The following is a 17,380-nucleotide window of genomic DNA, read 5'->3' as shown; positions in this document are numbered from 1 at the left end:
GAGCAGGCATGGCGATTAACTGTAAGCACAAGGGAACTTACTAGGGGGATATGATGTTCTAACACTGGACTGTGGTGGAGGATGCATAACTCCGTGAATTTTCTAAAAATCAATGAATGGGTGAATTTTATAATACATATAATAAATATAATAAAGTTGCATAAAAATTATGGTTCAGTCATATATCTGATTATTATTCCTTTATTAAAAGTCATATTTTAAAATGACTAAGGTATTAGATTAAGAAATTATCATTAAAAATTTTAGGTACGATAATGATATTGTGGTTTCAATTTTTAAGCGTCCTTACATTTTAGAGATACTTGTTGAAATATTTATGAAAGAAATTATACATCTGGGATTTGCTTCAAAATGATCTTATCTGAGAGAGGGGAGGGACAGATTCTGTCTGGAGGTGAAAGGTTGGAATGAGGGGCCATGAATCCATATTATGGGTACAAGGGAGTTTACTGTTCCCACACACAACTCTCTCTACTTCAAATACAAAGCTTAAAACAATAAAAAAAAAAATTGTAAAAAACATTTAATAAAATGAGGAAATTAGTTATGATTTGTGCCTGGAAAAAATTAAAGACACTTTCAGTGTGGTTTCAATTATATGAAAACATACATGTACATTTTAAAACATTATTAGAAAAATAATGTCAGATATTAACCAAAATGTTAACAGTGTTTATTTCTGGGGCACCTGGGTGGCTCAGTCAGTTAAGTGTCTGCCTTCAGCTCAGGTCATGAGCCCAGGGTCCTGGGATCAAACCCCACATCAGACTCCTTGCTCAATAGAGGCTGCTTCTCCCTCTCCCTCCACAGCTACCCCTGCTTGTGTGCACACACGTGCACTCTTTCTGTCAAATAAATAATAAATTCTTTTAAAAAAAAGTTTATTTCTAGGTAATAGGATTGTGGAGTTTATCTTATTGTTACATTTTCCAAATTCCCCACAATAGCCAAATATTATTTTATAACAAAAAAAAGATTACAGTAATCACTCATGTTGAGAGGTACTTAAGGCAAGAAGGTTATCTTTCCTCCACCCCATCACTTGATACTGGGCTGTCTCAGAAACCACAATCAGACAAGACGTTGTCATGAAGCTGCCCAACCTGAGAAGCATCCACCCCAAGGTCTCAGTTCTTGTTCAGGTTTTCGATTTTATTTTTAAGGATTAACCAGAAATAAGACCAAAATTCTAATTTCACTTCTGTTTGTCACATTCACATTCATTTCTGGGATCAAATTAATCTCAAGTAACCACTTTCAAGCTCATGATGATATAGGTATGATCCACAGAACAATAAGAAGGAAGCGATGCATCACAAGTGGTCTACACACGACACTACTGCCAGTTTCAGGGTTTGTTCTTCAACATCAAACACTGGTGAATACTACGTGGACATCATGGTTCTCCACGCAGCAGGAGCCAAATTTCTGCGGAAGTGATACAAACACCGTTGGGTGTGACATAGGCCACCATCACTGCCTCACAGCTATTAGCTGCTTTTTTTTCTGTCCTGTGGTTTCTTTTACAAAATTTTGTTTTTCTTTTTCGGGAGGCTACGTCACCCTATTTCTAGGCTGATGACATGAAAACACAGTAGTGCCCCCTGTCCCCAGTTTCAGGCATGCCACGGTCCACCAAGGTTAGGAAGCAGACAATCCCCCTTCCAGCACATCACCAAGTCAACAGCAGCCCAGCACCATGGCACAGTGCCTACATCACGCACCTCACTTCATCCCACATCATCAAAAGCCAAAGGGTGAATACAGGATAATACAACACACTTAGAGACAAGTAACTCACATATAGCCTCACAAAGGTATTCACATAATCTTCATTAGAGTATTTCATTAGAGCTGTTCTACTGTTAATCTCTTACTGTGCCTAACTTGTAAATTATACTCTACCACAGGCATGCATGTGCAGGAAAACACATAATACCTCTAGTGTTCAGTACTATCTGTCATTTCAGGCATCCACTGGGGATCTTGAATACATCCCAGAAAATAGAGGGAACCACAGTGCGTTTTATTGTAGACTCATTTTAAGACTAATCTTGAAGCTAGAAAAGCCAGCAGAGGCTACCTGGTGCTGGTTTTACTGATCCCCACACCAGTCATCTTCCCACTCCAGCTGCTGAAGGGCTAATGGTGATACTGTCCTTAGACTGTAGACCCTCACAACAGTGAGACGCACTTGCCCTTCTCTGGGCCCCATCGTGTAGGTCAGCTGAACAACCCTCTTCTCCAGGTCTTCTCCTTGGATGTCACTACAGAAACCCTGGGCCTGCCTGCTTTCCCGCATAAGGAGTGCTAAAAGGGACAAAATCATCCGGTCTATGCAAACTAGAAAAGACTAATGTTAGTAAAGCCCAGCCTGTGAATGCAAAGTCAGTAAGGAACTCCAGAAGAGCGCAGAAAAAAGTGCCAGATGCTATGGAGCTTTCTGCACTGGCACCCATGCTGCTGGAGTGTGAACCCAAAAACACACAGCTGAGATCTTTATCTGCATTTTCTTTCTCTTTCACTGGTTTTCAGCTACGAAGGATCCCAAGTATACCCTACTACCGAATGTAATAGCCCTCCGTGAAACGCAAATACGTGGTGATCAGAGCCTTCGTTCAAACCTCTATGATTTAAGCTCGTGAGGTCTCTCACTTGGAGTACAAACAAGATGGAACAAATCTGCCAGTTACAAAGAAGGCAGTCTGTTTCCTCCTGTTTCCTGAATCTCCCGGGTGCTCCCACAGCTGATCAAAGCACCTACCAGGTAAGTGGGTACCAGGAGCTGAAGCCCAAGTGGCTCCAGGAAACAGGAAGGGAGGTGGGCCTTCCCCGCAGCCTCGGCTGTCACTCAGGAGTTTCTCCCTGACTTTGCAATCCCTTTGGAGTCCACCCAAGGACACTGATGTCAGATCTTGGGGAGGGGTGTTTCCTTTCAAAATTAAGGGACCCCTCAAAGCGATGAAGGGAAACAGCCAGGAAATGAAAGCTGGGGCCCAGGAAATAAAACATTCCCCTGAAGTGACTTTCAGTTCAATCTGCTGAACACTCACTCCCCTTTCACATTTTGTTCTTTCCCTTCACAGCACTTCAGGATTCCGGGCCACAGAGTGTGTTTTTCTGTCTCCTCCAAGGCTGCACACAGCAAGAACCTAAGGACCCTGTCCACCTTCTTTAACACTGAGTCACCAGCACTAAAAACACTATCTGGAGAGCAAGTAGTCAATAAAGGCTCATCCCCTCACTCAACAAATGCCTACTAATCCCCACAAACGGCAGGCACCGTCCTAAGTCCTGGGGAATCAGGAGTGAGAAGGCCCGAGCCCTGGGGTTGACAGGCCGTGGTGTAAACAGATAATAAGCAAGAGGTGTTTATCGTTCCTTGCTAGTAAGACGACAGTCCCCTAGTCGGCGACGGGACGCACATCATACATCAGTGAACAAAGGCGACAAAAGCCCCTTCCCCTCAAGGCGCTCACTCCAAGCTCCTTCTCGATTGGGGCTGGGGGCTCCTCCTGTTCCCCCAGATCTTCCAGGGCCAGCTCTTTCCCATTCAGGCCTCATCCCGGCTCACACGTCACCTCCTCAGAGGTACCTTCCTTGGCCACTCCGACTCGAGTCACCATCATACCATCCTCCTTTCTTACTACCCTCACGGCGAACACATTATGTTTATGTATTCACTTGCGGGTATTTGTCCCGCCACCCCCATAAGTTCTCCAAGGTCTCCTCCCGCCCGCCAGCCCAGCGCCCGGCACCGGGTCGGCGCTCCGGAGCATCCGATGGCACCCCCCGAAGTTGGTGAAGACGACGCGGGGCGTTTCTAACTAATCTGCCCAAAGATGCCGCGGACCAGACGCCGCGGGGCTCGGGCCCGCTCTGCGGAAGTTCCGGCCGATAAGCCGGTCCCCAGCTTTCCCGCTTGCGAAACGGGGGCAGCGGCGCGCCCCTGCCCGGGAGCCCGCGGAGGGAGGCCCGGGCGGAAGGCGGGATGCGGCGCGGCGCGGGGCGGGCAGGTGCGGCCCGCGTCTCCCGGGCGACACTCACGTCTCTGAACTGGACCAGGCCCTTCTCGCCCAGGGCGCTGAGGCACTCGTAGGCCGTGCCGGACTGCAGGAACAGCTGCGCCAGGCACATGGCCTCGCTCCGGAACAGGGACCCCATGGCGGGCCAGCCCGCGCCCCGGCGGGGCCCGACGGGCGGCGGCGGCTCCGGGCCGCTCGGGTCCGCGCGGTCAGCCGGGGCGGCCGGGGCCTCGGGGTCCTCCTACGGCCTGGCCGCCGCCGCGCACCATGGGGCTCCGGGCTGCAGCGGCCGCCCCCGGTCCTGCCACCGCGGCCCCGCTCCAGCCGCGGCCGCCACAGCGCGCGCGAGGCCCCGCCCCCCGGCGACAGCCGGTTCCGGTTCCGCCCCCGCCTGTGCCCGCCCCCACCCCCGCCGCCCGACCAATGGCCGCCCGGAGCTGAGGCCGGCGCCGGCGGAGGCTCCCGGCGGGAGACGGCCGCTCCCTCAGCTCTTTAGAGCTTTCGAAAATGGATTTTATTGAGTTTGTGCCATAAAGTTCACCCGGCCTGGGTACTCGATTCTGAATTCTCTAGTAGACTTACAGGTGGTGCGCAGCCATCGTCCTGTCTCCCGGAAAGGACAGCCCCTGGGCGCCGGCGACCCGGACACCGCCCACCCGCCGGCCGGCCTGCTCCCCCCGAGCGCGCCTGCCGCTGGCTCCTGCCGCTGGCCCCGTGACCCCGCGGGCCACACGGGCCGCCCAGACGACCGCCGGCTGACGGCGCCGACCCGACCTGCCTCGGCAGATCCCCGCACCGCACCTACAGTCCTGACGGGACGCAGAGCTCACGGGGCCCACTTCGGATCCTCCGGCTTCTTCCACCGCTTCCCCAGCAAGATCCAAGCTCGCGACGGTGGCCAGCGGGAGCCCCAGGGCCTGGCCCCCTTCGTCTCCGCCGCCTGCCGGGACTTGGTTGCTGCAGCCGCACCGGCCTCACCTTCTCAGGTCGCTGCGCTTGAACCTCGAGTCCTGCCTCGGCCCGGAACACCCTGCCCCTAACGCTGTCCCAGACCCCTAGCTAAGGTGATCTCCCACCCCAGCCCTGTTTTATTTTCTTCTCCACACCTACCACTGTCTGAAATGATCTTGTCTGTATTTATGGCAAGTTTCCCCCTCTGCTAGGATGTAAGCTCCACTAGACAAAGGACATTGACGTGGCATCTCCAGGGCTCAGCATGTAGTAGCCGCTCAGTAAAGACCTCTCAGATGCATATATGAATGTATAAACCTAGAAAAGTTAAAACCAGACAGCAGATCCCTCAGATCCCATTCTTCTGCCAAGGTGAGCTTTTCCCCCTCAACTACAAAAGTCATCCTAACAAAGTCCACAAAATCAGGCTCAGTTACCTGTCATTTGAAAATTTTAAGTGAATTTTCCAGAAGTGAATTTTATTAACTGCCACAGAAAAACTTCCTGAATCACTACAATTAATTGGTCAGCAGGTATTTCCTTTTCCTTGACAAAAGACAATTATTTTACTCCGTCCTATAGGGTGTAATCACTTGGACCACAGAGATCCAAATCAAAGAAAAAGAGAAGCAGAAGGGGAAGAATCTAGTATTTCTCAATGCGGTGCATGTAGTGGTACTTGAGGGGAAAACTATGTCATTAGTTACATGTTTAATATGAATCAGTAAAAAATAGAACTAGGCTTACAGATTTACCCTAGAAAATACAACAACACATTTGATGTGTCCGGGAAGTCAGGAGGCACCATCAGGAATTCCATCAGAGTGTGAAAGGGAAGACAGTCACTTTTCAAAATTAGGCTTACTGACAGTGTAAAAAGTTCATCTGAAACATGACTAAATTTGTCTGGTCCACAAAGAAAACACAGAGGTTTACCATGTGGCCATGATCGGGTTGTGGTTGAAGACATCCATTCATCCAGACCCACCCCTGCATCTAGTAAGGAGCCACAGGAGGAATTTCTCTCAAGCCTCAACTAGGAAAAACTGTCCTTCATTGAAAACCAGTTTATTTTAAATCCATGGACCTATGATTCCTGTACGTAATCACACTTGGGTTTTACTAAATTAGGAGTCTACCCTAGCTATATGCAAGGTCTTTGGTATGTGCTTCTTTTCTCTCCTGGTTTTGTTTCACTCTCCTCCCAATATTACTTCCCCTCCCTCGGCCTCCACATCTTTCCTCATCCATTTATTTTGTGTGTGTGTGTATATATATATATATATATATACACAAAATAATACATACATTTTATAGTATATACATTTTGAAGGCTTTATGAATTTTTAATTCTTTCTTTGGAATAGGGGAAATTAACCAACAAGTTCAACAAAAATATATAAAATGAAAAAAAATATATATATAAAATGTGAAAAAAATACTAACTTTCTAAGGTAAGAATAACATGTGGACCGAAACTCCTGTGACTTCAGTTACTTGTGATACAGTGAAGCTTCTAATAACATTTATTTACACAGTTGACCCTCTTGTGCATTTTGCTCAGTCTGGTCCAGCAATGAGAATGTCTCTTCTGCATTGCCCTGCACATCTGAATAGTTACATATGTGAATTAAAGTCACAGTGCACTTGATAAAAAAAAAGAATTCTATAAAAATAAAGCACTGCATTTATTACAATTTTATAGAGAGGCACACAGGAGTAGGACAAATCACTGAAGTGAAAATCTGTGGTGTCTGTAAGAAGCCAGGTAGTAAATTTCAAGCTCTACATGTTCTGGTCCAGGGGTTACTGAGGAATGCAGCTAATATGAAGAAGGATACCAATAGTAAGCCCTTGGCCACACACTGAGAATAAGGCTCCCCTGCAAGAAAATGAAGCAAAAATTCTTATTTCTTAACTTTTTGGGCAATTATTTAGGTAGAAATAAACCAAACCATAATAGTGATAATTTCTTTTTTTTTTTTTTTTAATAGTGATAATTTCTTTTTTTTTTTTTTTTAATAGTGATAATTTCTAAGTGACAACCTTATTAGTAAATCATTGAAAACCCTTTCTATGTGCTTTAAGTTTCTGTGACATGTATGTATTTTTAAAAAATATTTTAGTTGGCAAAACATAATGATAACCCTTCCAGAAATCAGCTTTACCCTACCTTGATAATACCGGGTCAGTGGATATAGAAGTTGTGGCCAACACACCTCATTTCTGTTGCAGTCATACTCTGTAAAATTGATCTGGAATCTATGAAACATTTTAGAAGATTATAGTCAGCACAACAAAACACGTTTTCCGAGTACATATTTTTCTGTTTCCTAAAAACATCAATTAAGGTTGTCAACTGGATTACCTTGACAGTGGGCGGGGTACCTGTGCAGGTATCTTAATAAACTGGACAGAAGCACTGACAGGGAGAAGGTCAGCCTTATCCTCACAGGTGAGCCCGCAGTGGAACTGCCAATTCACTGAGGAAAACCTGGGAGGACAGATCACGTAGCTAACACATCCAGCCTTCATTTCTAGTCTGGTAAGGGCATCAGGTGTAACTGCCCACAACAGTATAAACTGGGGTTCTCGTAAAGAAGGTTCAAATTTTACTAGTGCTTTTGCCCCCATTGACAATGTAAACTTCCCACTGTGTGCACAAGGAGAGAGAGTAGCATGGTGAACCTCACAGGCCAATCACCCCGCTACAACAGTAAACAGTAGTATAAGAACAACAAGAGCTAGCCATGCACACCATGTACACACACATCATCACCACTCTCAGAAGAGTCCTATCTGCTGTGTTTGCCGGTTAACATCTGCCGTTTCTGCCTACCTAGCCTGCCATCCCCTTTCTTCCTCCCCTTCGGGAAGTCCCCTCCCCACAATATTCCCTGCTCAGCATCCATGGAGCATTATATTCCTGGATTTCATCTTTGCACCCCCTGAAGACTGTGCAGAATCCCTTACACATGGCTTCATAGATCCCTGTGGGAACAAGTCACCATTATATCCACACAGATGATAACACAGTTCATTTATACGTACAGTCATGTGGCTGATAATTAGAGTTTGTAAATATACAATCAGATTGTAAATTTGCATCTCCTTATTCTTTGGAGTACCTACAAGTTTGCTGACTCTCTAATCTACACTTATCCAAGATGCATTCCTACCTTGTCTGTACGCCAAGTATCTCCTGCTGAGTAATGCCTTCTACCGCACCAGCATCTGAGATGAGGATGCGGATGTGCAGTTGGGTGGGAATGTCCATGCAGCTGCCGTTCGCACCAACAGACGGATCTACTGTATCAGGGGCATCCACACCTACAGAAATGTCAAGTGCATTTTGGAAAGAATAATAACAGTTTACCTATAGTGCCATGATATGGGGGGAAAGTGGGAAATGTTATTAGGATATTAGGAATCACAGGAACACGTCTTTCAACCCTAATAGGCTCTCGGTATTGTCACTCCAAAACTATGTTACCACCCCTCATGTTCAGAATGTTCCTTGTATGGTAAGTCAATCACTGGAATTTTAAAATCCCTGACCCACATCATGAAACCATAAATCCTAATTCAGTTCCCAAGCTCCAAGCTCACTCGAAGGTTTTAACAGAAATACTACACAGTTGCAGTAAAATGCCATGAGACTGAGTCCATGAGGTCACTGTTCTAGTACAAGCCTTTAAGACACTTAAGGGCCCTGCTAACAACTTCAGTGAGTACGGATTAAATAGTGAAGAAGAATTTTCCTATTGTGTTGCCATAGGGTAACCCAATGGAAGAGAATGAAAGGGAGTAAGAAATTAATTTTCATTCATCTTGAAAACTGGCCCTTCAAGGGAAAAACAGTGATGCCAACTACAGGAGGTAGGGGCAAGTTGTAAGGGGCTGCTGGAGAGACTTGGAAGTCGGTGACAGTTTCTTTGTGACTCCCAACTTCCTGTTCCTCAATGCACGTGTTCAACATCTCTTCTATTTATCAACCAGGATCAGGGTTGATTTTGGCTTAGACACGACAGAGAAGACAACTGCATCCACTTTGAAGGCACTGAGGTGTCAAATGTCATCACCTCAGCCTTCTTACCTAACCACCTTGGGTTCTCCATCTTCAAACCCCCCATTTTTTCTACTTAGGTACTTTACTGACTCCTTCCCTCCATCCCTTGGGCATTCCACAGCCATCCAGCTGGTCTGTGTGGCAAAGCCCAGGGACTGAGAGGCCCCAACCTCTGGATTCTGTTTCCAAATGAAGATCTAACTCTGGGCCTAGTGACTTGAGCATGGGGCACAGGAGGATCAGTAAATCACAGCCTGAGAACCCCATGGCCTCCAGGACTCCTCTCAAAGTCAGAGAGTGATATGGGGCCCTTCTGGCCCACAGATATATTACATGATCCCCTCACCCCCTAAAGAGGGCAGGGGACCAGGGTGTCATAATGATCCAAACCAAATCACAAGGGGTGAGGAGAGCACAGGTACGTGTCTGGATGGTCCTCTGTTTGAACTCCAGGCTGCTGAGTGGAAGTGACCTAAGGGGGTATGGAAGCAGGATCCAAAAAGCCGCATACCACCAGCTGGGCAGAGTTGAGGGGCACAGCAGTATCCTCAGTGACAGGAGGGGACTAGGAAAGCAGATACTGCAGAACCAATTCACTCTTTCTGGCCCCACAAGGCAATGAGTAGTTTTTCTTCCGTTAGCACATTTACACAATCAAGATTCCCTTGATTTGCCGGCTGGGAAGACAGCAAAGAGACTGGAATGCTGGGTTTGGCTCCAGCTCTACCATGACAAACTGTGCCCTGGAGCTTCTGCACTGACAAGCTGAGTGAGCTGGAGCTCAATGGCCAGACAGATGTTTTAGATCGGAATGTGAACTCGAGCCTGCTGTGGCAAGGCACAGCCACTGCCTATGCCACACACACTCTACCTCCTCGCACTCTATCCCCCGCCAGCCCAAAGCTGCAAATGCCTCAGCCCAAAGGCACAGGACTCCAGTCTTTCAATCTGGCCTAGGTGGTGCCTGCTGTCCTTATCTGCTACACCTTAACTTCTTTCTATTTTAACAGGTGTGCTGAGAGACAATTCACACACCATACAATTCACCCAGTTAAAGTGTATAATTCAATGGTTTTCAGTATATTCACAGAGTTGCACAGCCATCACCAAATTCCATTTTTATTGCCTCATAAAAAAACCCTCTACTCATTAGCAGTCACTCCTCACTTGCTCCCAAGTGCACCAGCCACTGGAGACCACCAATCTGCTTTCCATCCCTACAGGTCAGCCTGTTCTGGGCATTTTGTATCCATGGCAATGTGTCGTTAGTGATCATTTCTGTAGCTTCTTTCACTCACCATCATGTTTTCAATCACCTTATTTTCTTTTGTTTAAGATTTTATGTACTTATTTGAGAGAGAGAGAGCACAGAGGGAGAGTGAGAAGGAGAAGCAAATGCCCCACTGAACGGAGAACCTGGCGCAGGGCTCAATCCCAGGACGCTGAGATCAGATGCTTAACTGACTGAGCCACCCAGGTGCCCCCAAACACCTTTAAAAAAAAAAAAAGAGTCTATTTATTTATTCATAAGAGACACAGGGAGCGAGGCAGAGACACAGGCAGAGGGAGAAGCAGACTCCATGTAGGGAGCCCAATGCAGGACTGGATCTTGGGACTCCAGGATCACACCCCAGGCCGAAGGCAGGAGCTAAACTGCTGAACCACCCAGGCGTCCCAATCACCTTATTTTATATTAACAACACTGCTTTTATAAATTACAAACTCCGGTCTCAATTGCTCATATTCCTAGCAATCAAAATCAGCAATGCAAACTGAAATGCACTGAAAATCTTCAATCTTCATTTAGACTTTTACAAAGACTGTTAGCTCATAAAACAACCGGGTAATTTGAACTTCATGTGGATTTCCTCTCAAAAAACAAAAAAGGAAAAAAAATACAGAAAAAAAAAGCATAATGAATAAGAGGTAAAAGATGAGAAGAGCCTGCTGCCTGGACCGTTAACCTCTAAACAAATGTCAGTTGAGCCACAGTGAAGGAAAAAGACCCATTGCATGGGCTCCCACATACAGCCAGCACCATATACTCTCAGCAACAAGTTAGCTGCACATCTCTACAGCTTTGACTTACGTATTATTTCAAGCCAGCCGTCACTAGGATCATTGTAATCAGAGTTGCCTCTCATTGCAACATGAGTTGCTTGTATTAATGAATCAAGTAGTTCAACAGCATTCTCCCTATAAGAGAGTAAGACATTTCTCAGCATGTGACCAACAGGTCTTATCCTAAAGTCCTTGCCAGGGAGTATTCAGGTTATGCATGTGGGGTGCCCAAATAAAAACTGCCAGAGAAAGTGGCATTAAAAGCTGGTGGGGCATCTGCATTCTCTTCGATGGCCTTTCCAGGATGAACCTAAGCCACTAGGGGAAGACCTATGGAACCAATCTTTTAGGACTTTAAATGTTAGTAACCTATGGTGGTATCATATAATTCACAGACTCCATTGAGTTTTTTAAAACTTGGGAGGTAGATAAATCACATACCAAGTTACTAGGATAACTTTATGGGCCAGAGTTATCCAAGAGCAAAAGAACCTAACTATTCAGCTAGAATTTTGAGCCATAAAGATTAAATGAAGATTAAGAATTGGAACTTAGCAGCCACCTAGGTGGCTCAGTCAATTGAGCATGAGACTCTTGATTTTGGCTCAGGTCATGATCTCAGGATCATGGGATCAAGCCCTACAGCTGGGTGTGAAGCCTCCTGGGGATTCTCTCTCTCCTTCTCCCACCTTCTCTCCCACTCTTAAAAAAAAAGAATTGGTATTTACCATCCCTTCTTTCCAATAATGTCATTGGCAGGTACAAACTTTATAAACTGCAGGGGAGACTCTGTGGACTCCAGCATTATTCCCCATGATCAGGAGCCTTGCTGGTAACATACACCTGCAGTCTACTTCCCTGCTTACTACCTCCCCCATCTTTTCCCTGCTTCCCAAAGGACTACACTACTCAGGATATGTTATAGATGAAATGGGTGTAAGAATGTATATACTTAAAAACCACAACAAGATACCACTTCAGGCCTACTGGGATGACTCCTATCAAAAACAACAGAAAGCAAAAAAAAAAAAAAAAAAAAAACACAACAGAAAGCAATAAGTGTTGGGGAGGATGTGGACAAAGTGGAACCCTCTCACGCTCCTGATAGGAATATAAAATGGTGCAGCCAATGAAAACAATGTGGTGATTCCTTGAAAAATTAAATACCTAATTACTATATGACCCAGCAATTCCATTGTTGGGTGTATGCCCCAAATAACTAAAAGCAGGGACTCAAACAGAAAGTGGTATGGGAACATTCACAGCAGCACTATTCAACAGCCAAAGGTGGCAACAGCTCAAATGTTCACTAACGGACAAGTGGATAAACAAAGTGTAGTACAGTCACAAGACAGAGCAGGATTCAGCCATAAAAGGGAGCAAAGCACAGACACCTGCGACAACACAGATGAGCCTCAAAAACATGAAGTGAAGTGGAAGCAGCCAAACACAGAAAGTCACCTATCCTATGATTCCGTGTACATGAAATGCCAGAACAGGTAAATCCCTAGAGACAGAACACAGACTGCTGGGGAAGGGGAGGGGGGAATAGTTAATGGGTACAGGCTTTCTTCTGTAGAGATGAGAATGTTTTGGAACTAAATAGGGGTGGTGGTTGTACAACATTATGAATGCACTAAATGCCACTGAACTGTTTAAATTTATTGGGTTTTTTTTTTAAGATTTTATTTATTTGAAAGAGAGAAAGCACACACAAGCGGGGCAGAGGGAGAGAGAGAAGCAGACTCCTCACTGAGCGGGGAGTCCAACATGGGGGCTCAATCCCAGGACTCTGAGATCATGACCTGAGCTGACTGACTGAGCCACCCAGGTCCCCCATGAACTATTTACTTTAAAATTATTAATTATGTCATATGAATTTCAGCTCAATTTTTTAAAAAATGCATATGCATATCCATAAAAACTTTCCAAATGCCACCCAAACAATTAAGTGCAAAATTCTTTATACACTATATAACAAGGCTTATGTATTCTTTACATATTAATCATACCAATTATATCTGCCTCATGACTTTTTCATGTTTCTAGGAGTCTGCATAAATATGGATGGAAGGGCTTTAGTCCCAAGAAAGAATTCTATTTTCCCTTATACCGATGTTTGAATCAATTCTTTTTTTTTTTTTTTTAAATAGGGTCCACACTCAGCATAGAGCCCCACACTGGACTTAAACTCACAACCCTGAGATCAAAACCTGGGCTGAGGGATCCCTGGGTGGCTCAGCGGTTTGGCGCCTGCCTTTGGCCCAGGGCGCGATCCTGGAGTCCCGAGATCGAGTCCCACGTCAGGCTCCCGGCATGGAGCCTGCTTCTCCCTCCTCCTGTGTCTCTGCCTCTTTCTCTCTCTCTACCACAAATAAAAATAAATAAATAAATCTTTAAAAAAAAAAAAAAAAAAAAACCTGGGCTGAGATCAAGATTCAGATACTCAACCAACGGAACAATCTAGGCACCCTTGAATCAGTTCTAAAGAAACTGTCCTTTGGGCACCTGTCTTGGGCTCAGGGAGTGATCCCAGGGTCCTGGGATCCCACATTGGGCTCCCCACAGGGAGCCTGCCTCTGCTCCTGCCTACATCTCTACCTTTCTCTGTGTGTCTCTCATGGATAAGGAAAGGAAAGGAAAGGAAAGGAAAGGAAAGGAAAGGAAAGGAAAGGAAAGGAAAGGAAAGGAAAGGAAAGGAAAGGAAAGGAAAGGAAAGGAAAGGAAAGGAAAGGAAAGGAAAGGAAAGGAAAGGAAAGGAAAGGAAAGGAAAGGAAAGGAAAGGAAAGGAAAGGAAAGGAAAGGAAAGGAAAGGAAAGGAAAGGAAAGGAAAGGAAAGGAAAGGAAAGGAAAGGAAAGGAAAGGAAAGGAAAGGAAAGGAAAGGAAAGGAAAGGAAAGGAAAGGAAAGGAAAGGAAAGGAAAGGAAAGGAAAGGAAAGGAAAGGAAAGGAAAGGAAAGGAAAGGAAAGGAAAGGAAAGGAAAGGAAAGGAAAGGAAGAAAGAAAGAAAGAAAGAAAGAAAGAAAGAAAGAAAGAAAAGAAAGAAAGAAAGAAAGAAAGAAAGAAAGAAAGAAAGAAAGAAAGAAAGAAAGAAAAGAAAGAAAGAAAGAAAGAAAGAAAGAAAGAAACTGTCCTTCCTATCCACTACCACTTTTACACAAGATTTTTATTCAGACTATAGTTTTTCACATTCACGTTGTCTTTAGTATTCGTGCGGTGAATTCATTTTAAGCAAACCACTCAGAATGCAGGGAGATTCACCAAAGCAATGCTCACCTGAGTCGAGTACAGTTTTCATGGATCCCAACTTCTAAAAGACATCCAGATAGTGCATTTTCTCCAAATAAAATGGGTTTGAAAGTTGCTGATGTACACAAACCCCTTCCAGCTAGAAAATGAAAAGATTATCCTCTTACTATTTTTGGTAAATTAAAGTTAAGGATTACTTCAAAGTTTTTCTTGGAAAACAGAAAACAATCAGCAGAAATAAAGTTCCCAGTTTTCTAGAGAACTGAGGTCATTGTTACTCTAATCCTTTCAAAGCTGAACAAAGGTGCCTCTCTGTATCAGAATACCTGGACCAGGATCAACGGTTTATTCTGAGCAAGAAAGTTAATGCCTGTGGCAGATGCAGGTAATCACCACGAGTGCAAAGATTTTCCATAGTCTGGAACAAAAGCTATGGTCATATCTCCAATTAGTGCCATCTTGGGCTACAGGCAACAATGACAAGAGACTCTCCACCCAACTATATATATATTTATACATTTATATATATATAAATTTGAAAGAGAGAGTGTGAGCATGAGCGGGAGGAGGGGCAGAGGGGGAGAGAATCTCCAGCAGACTTCCTGATCGCAGAGCAGAACTCAGGGCTTGATCTCACAACCTTAAGATCATGACCCTGAGATCATGACCTGAGCCAAAATCAAGAAGTCAGATGCTCAACCAACTAAGCCACCCAAGTGCCCCAGCCAACTCCATATTTAAATCTCTCTTACAAATAACCATCACTTCAGGAGCAAACAATGTCAAAGTTAAAAACAAACCTGAAAAAAAAGCTGTAGAAGCATGATCCCCTCCACCCTCCCTGCCACCCCCACTCCAGCTAAATAAACCAACTGGAATTTAAAGTGATTAACTACTTGATTAGATTCAAAATAAGGCCATATTTTCAATTCTAGTTTATCAAAGAGCAAATCATATTACCAAACCAGATTACCTGATTGCCAAAGGTATAAAGTTGTCACATTATTCATCTTGTTGGTATTTAGAGCTCGAACAGGCTTGCCAAGTTGGTATCCTAGACAAAGGCAATAATGAGAAGTAGCTAAAGTCAACCTAACACAGCAAGTGCTACCTCGTCAGATAGTATAAAAGAGGAATACGCAACGAAAGGAAACACACAGGAAAAGCGAAGTCAGAATACACTTGAGAGAAGATACCATCTTCATTCATTTTCTTTTGTTTTTTTTAACAAAGATATTTGTGTGACTTTTTAAGAAAAATTTAAAAAATAAAATCTGAAAAGGAAGGAGCAGGCAGGAGTCAGTCCTAGGCCCCTCACACCAGGGAATCAGCTGCAGAGCAGGCCAGGGTACCCCCCTGAGTGATCACTACTACTGGACATAGGCGCTTTGAAAGGAGACTTAGACCAAAGCAACCTCTCGGTGGTTCACTGGCAAATCAGTTCCACCCCTGGTCTGATCAGGTCCTATTCCCGTTGTCTCCTATTTACCTGCCTTACTGCTTCCACCTTTTTGTTATGAAAATGTTCACATGTACACTAAAGTTGAAAGGAATACCACCCAGAATCAACAACCATGAATATCTAGCCATATTTGTCTTCTCTATATTACAGAAGCATCTACATACATATTTATTTTTAGCAAGACCTTTTAAAAATAAGTTGTAGACTTAACACTTCACCTCTAAAAGCTCCTGAAATTAAGCAACACAGAGTCTCCTGAAATTAAGGCTATTCTTCTAAATAACCATCATACCAGTATTTCTGAGAAAATTAATAATTCCTTATAATCAAATCATATCTAGCTCATATTTCTATTTCCTCATGTCCCCCAAACCTGTTTTAGAGCTATTTCTACAAACCAAGATGCAATCAGGGTTCATGCATGGTGTTCATGTTTCCCATGTTACCTCTCAGCATTCCTGGACAAGCGGCCTCCCCCATAGGCTGCTCCTCTGCCCCTGCCCACCTCCTCCTGGGACTCATTCCTGCCTCCTTGGCCGCCCCCGGGTTATTCCTGTTCCCAGCCCACACTATCTACTTCCCGAGGTACAATCTCCTCCACACAGCCCAAAATAGAAACTTGCCGAGGGCAGAACTCTGCTTTTTCTCCAGCACTTCTGAGATCAGAACCAGCAGTACTAGATACTTAACACAGGTCCTTAAGAATGGGAAGCTTAGGTGGATGGTCAAGATTCCACTTCTCTGAAGTTCTAGAGTATCCATCCTTTGCCCAGCACTCATTTATTATCTTGTATTGTTCTGTGTTGCTTCTATGACCTGATGCTGTCTTTCCAATTCAGAGAGTTAATTCCTTGAGAATAAGCCCCACATTGTACACTCCTCCTAAAACCCTTCCTGCCTCAGAAGGTGCTAGAGAATGAATAGCTGTATATACACACAAACTATTTCACAAGCTCATCAGTTCTGGCTTGTAATCAACTTATTCTTTTTGACAAGGGCATCAACATTTTTCACATATTCTGATGGTGTTTCTCAGAAATCCTGTGAAATTAAATCATGAAATGAAAACTCTTACATCCCAGAAGACTGCTTTGAAATCCAACAATAAAACCCAAAACTCCACATTAACAAATACACTAAAATCTTATTTAAAAGTCATATATATATATAATGGGTCATGCATTATTATATCAATTTATACAAATACTGAAAAATCATGCAAACGAAAAATTTAAAGTTATTCCTTTGTGGTTACTTACTGCCTGATTAAGAATAGTAAAAAGGAAGGGACAAGGGAAGCCTGGGTGGCTCAGCGGTTGAGCGTCTGCCTTTGGCCCAGAGGGTGATCCTGGGGTCCTGGGATCAAGTCCCATATCAGGCTCCCTGCATGGAGCCTGCCTCTCCCTATGCCTAAGTCTCTGACTCTCTCTCTCTGTGTCTCTCATTAATAAATAAAGTGAAAAAAAAAAAAGATTAAAAAAAAAAAACAGGAAGGGACAAGTTTGTAAAAAACAATGATACTTTATCCAACATATATTTACTG

General features: G+C 44.4%; 2 protein-coding genes across 3 annotated transcripts in view; both read right to left on the bottom strand.

The window, feature by feature from the left end:
* Positions 1–4,395, bottom strand: part of ATP6V0A2 (ATPase H+ transporting V0 subunit a2) — a 41,970-nt gene extending 37,575 nt beyond the window's left edge. The window contains exon 1 of the mRNA XM_041729182.1: positions 4,069–4,395. Coding sequence (XP_041585116.1) covers positions 4,069–4,185 — 117 coding nt within the window. The 5' untranslated portion in view covers positions 4,186–4,395. The remainder of the gene's footprint in view (positions 1–4,068) is intronic.
* Positions 4,396–6,680: 2,285 nt separating this feature from the next.
* Positions 6,681–17,380, bottom strand: part of TCTN2 (tectonic family member 2) — a 24,845-nt gene continuing 14,145 nt past the window's right edge. For both annotated transcript variants that reach the window (XM_041729555.1, XM_041729556.1), the window contains exons 12-18: positions 15,349–15,429; positions 14,403–14,514; positions 11,156–11,262; positions 8,177–8,327; positions 7,366–7,491; positions 7,171–7,259; positions 6,681–6,879 (exon numbers count right to left, since the gene is read on the bottom strand). In XM_041729555.1, the coding sequence (XP_041585489.1) occupies positions 6,776–6,879; positions 7,171–7,259; positions 7,366–7,491; positions 8,177–8,327; positions 11,156–11,262; positions 14,403–14,514; positions 15,349–15,429 (770 nt within the window). In that variant the 3' untranslated portion in view covers positions 6,681–6,775. The remainder of the gene's footprint in view (positions 6,880–7,170; positions 7,260–7,365; positions 7,492–8,176; positions 8,328–11,155; positions 11,263–14,402; positions 14,515–15,348; positions 15,430–17,380) is intronic.

The sequence above is a fragment of the Vulpes lagopus genome, chromosome 14 (assembly GCF_018345385.1).
Source record: "Vulpes lagopus strain Blue_001 chromosome 14, ASM1834538v1, whole genome shotgun sequence".
Classification (NCBI taxonomy): domain Eukaryota; kingdom Metazoa; phylum Chordata; class Mammalia; order Carnivora; family Canidae; genus Vulpes; species Vulpes lagopus.
Note: the sequence above shows the minus strand (reverse complement) of the source record. Positions and strands in the feature narration are given on the sequence as shown.